The 12,712-nt window shown below is 44.2% G+C and overlaps 3 protein-coding genes across 5 annotated transcripts in view; all 3 read left to right on the forward strand.

Annotated features, from left to right (window-relative positions):
• The window catches only part of LOC109418342 (phosphorylase b kinase gamma catalytic chain, skeletal muscle/heart isoform), a 164,795-nt gene that overhangs the window by 80,380 nt on the left and 71,703 nt on the right, over positions 1-12,712 (forward strand). The gene's annotated exons all lie outside the window — the stretch shown is intronic.
• On the forward strand, positions 481-921 carry LOC134290143 (uncharacterized). The gene has a single exon (XM_062857186.1). It carries the CDS (start codon positions 481-483, stop codon positions 919-921), a length of 441 nt encoding a protein of 146 aa, XP_062713170.1.
• The window catches only part of LOC115253710 (phosphorylase b kinase gamma catalytic chain, skeletal muscle/heart isoform), an 81,478-nt gene continuing 70,708 nt past the window's right edge, over positions 1,943-12,712 (forward strand). For 2 of the 3 annotated variants that reach the window (XM_062860592.1, XM_062860594.1), the window contains exon 1: positions 1,946-2,777. In XM_062860592.1, the coding sequence (XP_062716576.1) occupies positions 2,686-2,777 (92 nt within the window). In that variant the 5' untranslated portion in view covers positions 1,946-2,685. Of the gene's footprint in view, positions 2,778-12,712 lie in introns of all 3 variants that reach the window. The other variant, XM_062860591.1, reaches the window with a different exon arrangement.

Below are 12,712 nucleotides of genomic sequence, written 5' to 3' on the forward strand. Positions count from 1 at the left end.
ATCAACGAAGACAAAATGTGTTCAGGATGTCGTTCCGGTGCAATTCATGGAGCCTTTCGTTGAAGAAATCGTGATATCTGATGAAAATATAGCTAATCCTGTTCCAAATGTTATCGAAGACGATGATGAAGTTTCTGTAAACGATACGTTAGAGACGTCCACTGAAGATGTCTAAATCGGTCCCACGTTCGCACCGCAACAATCAAGATCTGTTGAAAAGGGTCAACAAGGGTTGCGTCACAGCGGTAAGAAGCGCACTTGTCCAGGCAAGTATGGATCAAGGCGATACAAGAAGAGATGGTGTCGTTGAGCGAAAATCGGACGTGGACGGTCCATTGAAGAAGAAGCTTAAACATGCAGAAACTTCAAGTTGAAGACCTTGAGTCCGGCCACTCATTGCCTTGGTATTTGGATCAAGAGGAATCGACGTGAAGGTAAGCTTTTTTTTAGACCAGCAGGCGTATGTTGAGGCGCATTGGAATGGAAAATGCGTACATTATTGCGACCCCAGCGGATTCCGGAGCCAGACTTGGAAAATCGACGGGACCCAAAACTGAAAAAGATATGGATATGAGAAACGTACCCCACAAGCAAGCAATTGAATGTTCATCGTTTGTGGCACAGACAATTCGACCCGATATTGCGTTTGCAGTGAATGCCGTGAGTCAGTTTTCATTGAACCCAGGAAAGCCACTTTGGGAAGCAGTCAAGCGAATATTTCGAATCCTAAAGGAAACAGTGACGAAGAAGTTGAAGTATAGTAGGAATCCAACCGATAAGCTGAAAGGATACAGCGATGCTGATTGGGGAGGAGATCCTGATAGCCGCAGATCGACCAGTGAATATGTTTTCACGCTACAGGGAGTAGCAATATCCGAGAACGTGAAGAAGCAACCGCCAGTGGCCCTTTCGTCTCGCTAAGTGAAGTATACATAACTTCACCAATGCTTTGTTTCTGGTCACTCATAATCCGTACCCGACGGACTTCGATCAGCTGCAGAATTGAATTCGCCGACACGTTCAAAGCAGGCTCATACATACATGTTGCTATAGTTCCTCACAATATCATTGTCGGGCCGCCACCAAACCGGACTTCGCACAATGGTCCACTGCACGAATTTATTCTGGCCTGCTTACTCTCTCACGAAATTTGACGTTTGAGCGGTGTCGGCACCTCTCAAACGTCAAATTTCGTGTGAGAGTAAGCAGGCCAGAATAAATTCGTGCAGTGGACCATCAAGTCGCGACGCGACCCAACTCGCAACGTTTTTAATCATGTCAAATGTAGTGCGCATCCTTCCCGTTGTTGTCAGTAACACAGCGCACTAGATGCGAAACAGTTGCGACACTTGTGGACCAAGAAAATGGCAATTTTTGATTGAATGTCGGTCTTGATTCCAACCGGATAGACAATAAATAAAATAAAATTCGTGAAATTCAAATTTAGAATTTACTTCGCCTTGAGTAAATTTACACGCTTATTTGTTCTTACCGGTTTCGAAAGTTTGGTACCACGTTTTGACAGTTCGCCATCTCACCTCATACTGATGAGAAGTGAGTAATCATACTCACCTCTCGCCAGGCATAAGAATGCACAATCTCCTGGTGCGTTAGTATCGGTGCGTGGTCCTCTTCCGATACAACTCAACAAACCAGTCTCTCTCGAGTTCGCCGCATTCACGCAAGCAGATCTCTAGCTCTAGAAGCCTCTTTTCTTTTCCTGCTTTGAAAAGGTTTTCACACCGCGTCAAACTTGCTTTTTTACGCAATTAACAGTTTATCCGCGCGGAAAGTGGTGAAAACATCGCCCGTCGTGGCCACAAGGAAGTTGCGAGTTCTGAATTTCATCTTTTCGACGGGACTTTGACGAGGGGAAACGTCTCGACTAGACTCGAATTCGAATGTGTGTTCGTGAATAACACCTAACGCGTTGCAGTTGATTGTGGTGGGTTAATCGCGTGATAACAGTGTTTTCTTGTTTTCGTTGTGCAAGTGGTGAAATTGCTGTATCGCGTGGTGCATTTGGTGGTGTGTTGGTGCATGACGTGCCCCTTTTTCGGTTGTTTTGATTTGTTGTGCTTGCGTGCCGAGTGTTCTGACTGTTGATTTTGACAGTTTGTTTCGAAGGGAGAGAGAGAGTTTGCTGGTCTTTCTCTCGCAGTTTTCTCTGTGTTGATTTTTTGTATGACTAGTCGAAGTGTTTGGTGAGAGTGACAGATTGTGTTTCTCACCACGCCGCCAAGGCACCGTATCATTCACCTCGCTCTTCGGCGGACACCATTCGCCACCCTCCATCCATACCGACACCGTAGTCGTGTAGCTGCCGTCACGGTGCGAAGCGAACAGAGTCGTTGAAGCGCTTTAACCTTTCTGACATTGAAACTGCTCGCGTTTGGCGAGTAGCACTCACTCTTCTCTGTGAATCGGTTGCGATCGGTAGCAAACTAGAGTCTTTTCTTGCACAAAGGCAAGAAAAGAAAAAAAAAGTCGGAAGTTATTACTTTCATTGGCGACGAGTCTTCCAAAAACGGACCGGGAACGGATGGTTTAACCTGTCGTGAAGTGTTTTATTCGGTGACCGTAACTATTTATATGGTTTTCATTGCGGGAATCATTTCGTTTTGATCGGGAACCGCGAGTAGACGGAGGTGGCCAAGCAGGAAGAAAATTAGCAGTTATCGAAAAATGGCTAAAGACGAAGAGGATGATCTGCTGCCCGACAAGGATGCGGCTAAGGGATTCTACGCCAAGTACGAACCGAAGGAGATTCTGGGCAGGTAAGTTGAAAACTCGTGCGACAAATTCAGTTTTTCACTCGGAGAGTTCATGGCGAGGAGTAGCGATGAAGGAGGGTGTGAGTGTAGTGAGAAGTAGGAAGACAAGTCCAATCTGTCTCAATTAAGCTCAATTGTGGCGCCTCAGAATCAATCAGGGTTGCTGCGGTAGAGGAGGCTTTCGGACATTTCCAAACTTGCGGAGTAGGCTGTGACATTGAAATTCACAGATCAAAGCATGCTATGATATGTGATTCGGATCGGATAAATTTGATACAGAAGCAATCAAAACCCAAGCTCAGCGCCGCAAACTTTTCCTTTCATTTGTGCTAATTGACGGATCTGTTCTATTATTAACACACCGCCGATGCCTTTCAGTAGAATTTACGTAGGTGGTATCTACATGCTGACAGCGTCGAAATGACGAACGCAACAATCGGCCGATAAATGACTTGGCCCCCTTCTTCGATCGGGTCTACTCGACACGAAGAGTTCAACGAAGTAACACACGAGACTTGACGACTGAACGCGGACGGAGCTGTTGTTCTATACATAAGAATGACACGGCAGCTTCAATTTCGAGGAAGATAAAAAAAAGTCGATTGCCGAGTGACGACATTGGCCCAACCCCCAACCATGACGGCGATTAACACCGTGTGGTGAAATAAGCACGAAAATAACCACCAGCAGCGAACATATTCACCACCCACAGACGACGACGTGCGTTGCCGTTCATGTGATATTTACATTCCGAGCCGGATCGAATGTAAACAACCGCAACGACCTAAGCAGGCCCTTTCCGAACAAGTTCGGTTGTCTCTCGCTCGCGTGCGCGCGAGCTGATCAAAACCCGTCTACTGGGATTATTTTTAGGAACGCCGGCTGTCTGTGCGACACTCTATGTAGAAAATCGCAAGCAATCGAATCGAGTGGCTGCGTTATCTAGGCAGCCTGCTGTAGCTGTAATATTGAACCCGTCCGACGCGTGAACAGCAAGTACACTTTGAACTCTTATCAAGCAAGCTGGTAGCACGTTCCAGTCTGCATCGGAGAATGGGTAAGCGAACGAACGGCATAAACATTAAGATTGATAGAGCTTGCATCGGTGGTGGAGAGCACCGCCAAAACCGGGGAACTCGCCTGTTGTTATTGGATGAATAATTTGTTTGCCTTCGTGTCACTGGCCGAAACCGAAAAGCGTGCTGGCTGTTAGACGGTACTTGAAGGAGACTGTACAATTGTACAGTCCAGGTCGTTGATAATGGGTGTGTCCAGTCCAGTGTCTCCAAACAAAATCAAATAGTTATTTCGCATACAAGAAGCCAAACATGAAAACTGCGGCATATATCAATGTAACGAAGAACGACATACCGTTTTACCCTTGAAAAAGGACAAATACACAAGGCCGAAACATCGGGCAATACAAAACAAGTCGTTTTGAATTTCTCCAGACTGAGAAAGCCAGTTAAAACAATCAACAAATTTCCAGTCGAAACTCACGTCACGATTCTTTCATTTTTTGAGTTCAATATTTATTTAATTATATTTATTCAATAAAAGCGGGATTTCGCCTTCAACAGGACAGATTGGTGAAGTACTAGATTTGTAGTAATGAGCGGAATTTTAGTATGGTGAGAAGGTCAATTCTCCGTTTCTGCAATGAAATGGTGCAAAGAGCGTGGGTATTATGATTCCTTGCCTAATTTTATGCTGTTTGAGCAAAACTTTGGGCAACAGTGTTGTTGTTTTCTCCATTTCTTGCAACATAAACAACATAGTTATCCAAAGTTTTGCTCAAACAGCATCAAATTAGGCAAGGAATCATAATGCCCACGCTTTTTGCGCCATTTCATTGCAGAAACGGAGAATTGACCTTCTCACCATACTAAAATTCAGCTCATTACTACAAATCTAGTACTACACCGAACGTGCTCCATTTTTGGACCCTTCTGAAATTCAGAATCCTCCAAGAATTCCCTGGGAATAATTATCTAAAATTTCTCTGAAAATTTCCCAGAAATTTCCACAGAGATTTTTCCAGGAGCTTCCCGAGGATTTTCTCAGTTAACTCGAAGTTCCCCGAGAATCAGGCTTCAGACATTCCTCCAGCAGTTGCCCGGAAATTACTTCAGGAGTTTTCAGACAATTGCTCCAGAAGTCCCCGAGAATTTCTCTTGGAGTTCCCAGGGAATATCTTCGGGATTTCCCCGGGAATTCCTTTAGGAGTTCACCAGGAGTCCCCAAGAACTCTTCCAGGAATTTCTCGGGAATACTTCCATGATTCCCCCATGAATATCACGGGAATTCCTTAAGAAGCTTCTCTAGAATTCCTGCAGTATTTAGAACCAATTGTGGTTGAATCCCTTCTAGGTTTCATTGGCAATTTATCCATGATTTCCCTGGAAATGACTACATAAATAATCCTAGAATTCGCTCCAGAATTAACACGAAATTTACTTCAGGAGTTCATCAAGAACTCTTCCACAAATTGTTTATGAACCCTTTCCAGGATTTCCCTGGGATTTTTCCAGGGTTTTCCCGAAAATTCCTAAAGAAGTTCTTCGGGTGTATGTCCACGAGGTCGTTAAAAATTCTCCCGGAATCCCTCCAGAAGCTCCTCGGGAAGAATTCATCAGAAACTATTCCAGAAGTTCCTCGGAAATTTCTCCAAAATATCATCAAGATTTCCTTCAAGAATTCCTCGGAAGTTCTTCGAGGAGTTTGCCGAGAGTTCTTGCATGAGGTCCTCGGGATTTCCTACACAAATTCCTGTGAGTTCCTCCAGGAGCCCCTCGGGAATCCATCCAGAACAGGCCCCTAACACGCCTATATCAATGCACTTGAATTGTGGTAGACAGGATGTCCTGGACGCTAATAGGGTAGAAATCTACTTCGTCATATAGTCTGATTCCCGTCATATCAGGCGGGAAATAGTTTTTTATTATTTAAGTCTTTTGTTAAGTGATGTGAATAAAGTGAGAAAATGCTTTTACTTTGCTAGAATGCATGTGTCAAACCTTTTACTTGAGCATTTACTCACGTTGGTATGACAAAACTAGAAGTATGAGCATTTACTTTTCGAACATCGTAATCCATATGAATAAAATTGGGAAACCTGAGTAAATCAGGCCAAACATGTCTAAAGGTCCTATCTGCAGAAGAGAGGCTCTCTTTGGTTTGGCTCTCCTCCGAGGCTACAAGTGTCCATTTATTTTTATATATGCATGCCCTTATAGGCATGGTATTGAACTTTATCATTTTCAATGCCAAGCCGTTATGTATGGCCATTGAAAGTTGCTTTGGGCATAATGCACCCCAAAATATGGGTATCAAACTACTCTCCTGTAGGAACCCCACGAGGACGTCCAGTAGGAATTCCTATAAGAATCCCAGTATAAAGTCCTGGAGAAACTTCTGGTATCCAAGGAGGAACTTCTGGAGGAATTCCGGGAGGAATCCCAGGAGGAACTCTTGCAGGAATCCTTGGAGAAACTCCTGGATGAATCCTAGGAGGAACTCCAGAAGGAACTCTCGGAGGAATCCCTGGAGGAACTCCTGGAAGAATCCTAAGAAGAACTTCAGGAGGAATGCCAAAGGCAACTCTTGGAGGAAGGAACTCTCGGATGAATCTCAGGAGCAAAACGTAAACACCAGTTTTGACAATGCAAATCTCGCGCTCAGTATCATACGGGCGTATCTACAATGATCGATTTCTCTTCATCGATTTGCTCTTCGGCTAATATCTTGGCCTGCAAATCAGTTTTGGTTGTTTTTTGTTGTTTTATTTGCTAGTCCTAGTCGTCCTTCACCGAAATACACAGAGAGATCATGCGAATATTGGTCGTATTTTCCGGAATAATCCGAAGAGAAAATCGACGAAGAGAAATCGATCATTGTAGATACGCCCGTATGATACTGAGCGCGAGAAATGCTATGTTCGAAATTTGAACTCACTCTGAGTAAAGTACAACTTTATTCATACGGATTTGAGTAAATGCTCAAACAATTTACTTTGCTCAAGTCAGGTAAGCCTTGAGTAAATACTCATTTTTATTCATATCACTTATTAATTGCTCATCAGATGGAAGCAAAGTGATGTGGACTATCAATAACCAGCACTAGAAATCGAATAATAATGCAAAAATTCACGTTTCAATTTTACTCCACTTACGAGTTACGAGTTTATTTTCTCGTTTTGCGTACGACGATGGCAATCGCACCAAAGCAGCTGCTAGCCGAATTGTTCTTCATCACCGTTAAATTTTCCCTTCGCCAGATTCTCTTGGTGGATCAACCTTCAATCACAGAGAACAGACATCCAAGTCCAGTTCCAAAACTGTGTAAGGAATTTAACGGCCATTTGAAATCAGCAACACAAGTGGCAATAGCGTGGCGCTGCAATCGGTTAATTTCCCATACTAATTTAATTCACCACTTGAAATGTTTCAATTCACCACTGACTGTGGCAATATGGTGTTTGGTGGCGTTAGTGTTGTCATCGTATATTGGTTTGCAACCTTACTCAAGTAAAGATTCAAATCCTTACACGACTTTCCGAATGAAATTTGTTCTAGCCTGGATGTCTGTTCTCTGTGCTTCAATTCACAACCTACAAAAGCTCTGTGGCACTTCAAAGTTGGATTTTACTGCTGCAGAATGCAGTAAAAGCTGTTCAATACCAATTAATAGGGAAGTGGGACCATCTCGGCAGGGGTCCTATTTTGGGCACTTTTCTGCTATAACTCAGCAAATTTTCAACCAATTGACACCATTTTTGGAACGCGATGAACGATACGTTTAGTATCTAGCCGTGTACAAAATTTCAAGTCAATTGGTTTGAAATTGACTGAGTTATAGCGAAGAGTGCTCAATATACCGGCCGCTGCCCAAGTGATTCGCTACCCTAACTTTTTTTTCCGTTGATTTAATGTTTGTTTACAATTGTTTTCGTCTTGAGAGCATGATAGCGAATGTGTGCGTGGATTTTCTGCATACGAAACATAGTATTTCACAACCACAGAGAAAGACTTCTTCGTGGCACTGTGATGGCATATATCTCGCGCTCAGTATCATACGGGCGTATCTACAATGATCGATTTCTCTTCATCGATTTGCTCTTCGGCTAATATCTTGGCCTGCAAATCAGTTTTGGTTGTTTTTTGTTGTTTTATTTGCTAGTCCTAGTCGTCCTTCACCGAAATACACAGAGAGATCATGCGAATATTGGTCGTATTTTCCGGAATAATCCGAAGAGAAAATCGACGAAGAGAAATCGATCATTGTAGATACGCCCGTATGATACTGAGCGCGAGATATAATGATTTGATGCCCAAAAGTAATAATAAAACTTTTTTGGTCGTTATTGTAAAGCTACATCAGCTACAAGTTTTCGTACTTGATTTGGATTACGCAGAATTTGACTGATTTTTCAGTAAACACCTACGGCCAAAACATGATTTGTAACCATCCTCTGTGTCACGTAGATGGTGTGCGCGAATTGAATTCAGCTTGTGCCCGAAATAGACGTGGACTAGGTGGAAACAGAATTAGAAGGAAAATTATTCAATCTAATTATTTTGAGGAAATTGTAGTTTTTTTTATAATATTTTTTAGTAATTGATACCAAATTCACCTTGAGACGTTGGCGAGGTACAAGGGTAAACTCGATCATTATGGGTCGGGGTTTAGCTAGACGGGAATTAGATAAATACCTTACCACTTGTAGTCTTCCTCGGTGTCAGTTATTCTGTAAAGGATGAGCAGAGCATTACAGGGTGGAATTAAAAGGTACACATCTCTATCTATTTACACCCTATGTTATGGTGGGTGATAATATTATAAAACCTGTCACTTAGGAGCAGACGCTTACAAAAACAACAAGAACAACAAAATCGAATAAAATCGAAATAAAGTAAAACAAAAAACAAGCAAGAATATGAAACAAGTGAACGGGAAAAGCGACACACACACATTATCAGGTTTTAAATCGATTTTAGACGCTAAAGAACACTTAATTGATTAAAAAAAAGAAATGAACAAAGACGACGAAGCGGAAGATGATCAAGAGACAAAACAAAAATGATATTATACAACCATAATTATATTTATATATACTAAAACAAAAAAAGAAGATCATTAATGTGAGTACACTGAAATTAAAATGTATTTGATGAAATTTAATTGATTAATAAATTCTAGTTTTGAGCTGTGCGAAAAAGTCGTCTGCTGCAGAAATTTCTTCATTACGGTGAGAACAAATTTCTCAAAAATTAATGAGATGCCGTCATCCAAAGAAGATGAACATAACCGCGAAAGCACCGGGTACGATTGCGCAGTGTGCGAAAGACCAAATCATGCCGACAGCAATATGGTCTGCTGTGAGAAATGCCAGAGTTGGTACCATTTCATGTGCGCAAACGTGACCGCTGGCGTTGAGAACCGCTCGTGGATGTGCAAGGATTGCTTAAACCAAGGAACTGGCGATACATTCCAGCACAGTGGCACAGTCGTGGATGTTTCTGATGTGTCAGGGAAGGAGCCATCCAACGCTGCCGATCCGAAGGCTGCTAAGACGTTACCGGACAACGAGCAGGATCCAGATTCAGACCAGGAAAAGGCAGAGGTGCAGCATCAAGAAGAATTGCGGAGGATGAGAGCCAATTTCGAGCGGCAGCTGCAGCGGGAGAAAGAGAAGATGGCATTGAAGATTCGCCTGGAAAGAGAAATGCTGCTCAGGAAGAAAGAGGTAGAAGCAGAATTCATCAAGATGCGGAGTGAGTTGCACAAGGAATTCGAGTGTGTAACGGACCAAATGGACCAAGAGGAGGGCGCCATAGGAGGTAAATGTGTATCAAATCAAGCACAGGCGGAAACGGATTTAGAGGAAGTGTGGAGGGACAAGTTCAAATTCCCGGACGATCGAAGCAAGCCAGCCGATGATTTCCGTGGGGCTTTTCCAAAATCTTCTACACCCAAAGACGCTCCGCCGCAACGGTATGCTATAAACAACCGCCAACCAGCGCTCGATCAGGTCCTGGAGGAATCGACGCCACTCAAGAATCCACAAGTACCCACCGTAAAGGCAGACAAGCCTGTATTGCCGCATCTACCATTGCGTCCTGTGCACGAAACAGCTGCCACCATTTCTCGACATTCGGCGGTGTATCAGGAACCCATCCCTACAGCAATTAGCCCGCCGGCTCTACTGAACCCACACGCCATTCAACAGCGGGTTCAAAATCCTCACCAAGGAGAACCGGAGTTGACCAAAGCTCAGATAGCGGCAAGGAAGGGTCCATTTGCGAAGCTCCCCATTTTCACTGGCCGGCCAGAGGAGTGGCCGTTGTTTATAAGCAGTTTTAACAACGGTAACGCTGCGTGCAACTGGACGGACCTCGAAAATCTCGGCAGGCTTCAAGAGAGCATTCGAGGACCAGCGCTGGAAGCAGTGAGGAGCAGACTACTGTTGCCAGAATCAGTACCGCGGGTCATTGACACGCTTCGCCTTCTATATGGTCGTCCGGAGCAGTTGCTGCATTCACTGATGCAGAAAGCGAGAAAAGCGGATTCACCCCGTGCTGATCGATTGGGTACATTTATCCACTACGGCATGGTCGTTCAACAGTTGTGCGACCACCTGATTGCATCGGGACTAGTGGATCATCTGGTCAACCCCATGCTAATCACTGAGCTGGTAGAAAAGTTACCTCCCAATACAAAGATGGAATGGGTCAGGTATAAACGTCAGCAGCACGCAGTAGACTTGAGCACCTTTTCCGATTTCCTCTCGATTATCGTCTCGGAAGCCACCGAAGCAACGCTCTACACGGATCTTCACGTGGATGGGCGTCCCAACCGGGACAGGAAGGAAAAGAAATCCAGGGACCATGAAGGATATCTCAATGCACACATTGGCGTTGAACATCCGCCACATCGGTCTCCAAATCAACACAAGGTCGAAGGTCAACAAACTATTCGCAAACCGTGTCGAGGATGCAACAGTCTTGAACACCGGACCCGTTCATGTGAGGATTTCCAGCGGCTAGCCTTTAACGACAGGCTGAAGATTACGGAGAAGTGGAAAATGTGCCAGTTGTGCCTAAACGAGCACGGACAAACACGCTGCCGATTCAAGGGGCATTGCAATGTGGGAGGTTGCAAAGAACGACACCATCCCCTTTTGCATCCACCGAACCCCCCAGTGACGTTATCGACAAACTGTCACGTACATGGCTCTGAACAGCACCCGATCATTTTCAGGATGGTTCCGATCAAGCTGCATCATGAAGGACGTTCCCTGGACGTAGTCGCCTTCTTGGACGAAGGGTCATCCTATTCGCTGATGGAGAGTACCGTGGCAGATCAACTGAAACTGAAAGGAACCTGGGAACCCATTCTTGTCAAGTGGACGGCAGGAATGAGTAGGCTCGAAAGAGATTCAAGATGCGTGAACATATCGATTTCGGCAGCCGGGTCGAAAGAAAAATATCTGCTACGGAATGTCCATACAGTGAAAGAACTCCAGCTCCCGGAGCAGAGGATTCGTTTCGCGGAAGTTGCAGCTCGATTCAAACATCTCTGTGGGCTACCAGTAGCAGACTGTTCAAGTGGCTCCCCTAAAGTGCTCATCGGTTTGAAACACTTGCACGTGTACACCCCACTGGAGTCGCGGATCGGCAACCCTGGTGAGCCAATAGCTGTTCGTACCAAACTCGGCTGGACTATATACGGCCCACAAGGCAACGACGACATGGCAACAGGATTCGCAGGTCATCATTCAGCCGGCGATGTTACTGAACTAGATCTACAAGAACTACTTCGAAAGCACTTCACACTGGAGGAATCTGGCCTGGACGTCAAAGTGCTGCCAGAGTCGGCTGAAGACTGCAGAGCAAAGGAATTGCTGGAGCAAACTACTATCCGTGTCGGAAAACACTTTTTTTTTTTTTTTTTTTTACTTATTCGTTTATTTGGAAGGCTCGGGCGCCACATGGGCATAACTGAGCCGAAATCTTTTGTTTTTTTTTTACAATGGTTATACATTTTACAATTTATTACTGCCTTAAAACTATGTTAGTTTGGGAAGCCGAAGTACTCGCGGCTGTTTCGAGGTTAAGGATTAAAAAAAAAATAATAATAAAATAAAATTGGGAAGGAGGGATTTATGGGTTTAAAACTAAATTATTTGCTAACTTATACTAAAACATTGATGGGACAATTGTCCATATCTGTAATGGAACCAAAAAGAAAGGACTTTATCGGTAGACAATGACAAGAAGAGGACAAACGGAAGGGGGGTGACGACAGACAGGGGCGAACAACAAAACCAAAAGGCGGACAACGAAAACAAGGAACGTACTACATCAAACTCTGACATCAACACGTTTCAAAAACTGGTAAATCAGGTTCATGTATTCCAAATCAAGTCCTGCCAACACTTCTCTAACTGGTTTCTGTTGTTTTCCTCGGACCCGGAGAATTTCATGTAGCTCAGATCTGACCTCACGATACTCATTGCATCCCCACACGACATGTTCGATATCCTGGTAAGCTACGCTACAGACACAGAGATTGCTTTCTGAGAGCCCAATACGGAAGGTATGTGCGTTCAACAAATAGTGGTTGGACATCAACCGACACATTACACGAATGAAATCGCGGCTCAAATCCAACCCTTTGAACCATGGCTTCTTCGACACCTGTGGAATGATGGAGTGCAACCATCTACCCATCTCTCCATCTCTCCATTTGTGTTGCCAGCTGATCAAGGTCTCCTGACGGGCCAATTCAAAAAATTCGTCGAAGGCGATTTGACGCTCATAAATATCGCCTTCGCTAGCGCCCACCTTAGCCAGAGAGTCCGCTTTCTCATTGCCCGGAATTGAGCAATGTGAAGGGACCCAAGCTATGGTGATGATGTATGAGCGTTTGGACAAAGC

This window comes from Aedes albopictus, chromosome 3 (assembly GCF_035046485.1).
Source record: "Aedes albopictus strain Foshan chromosome 3, AalbF5, whole genome shotgun sequence".
NCBI classification, from domain to species: Eukaryota; Metazoa; Arthropoda; class Insecta; order Diptera; family Culicidae; genus Aedes; species Aedes albopictus.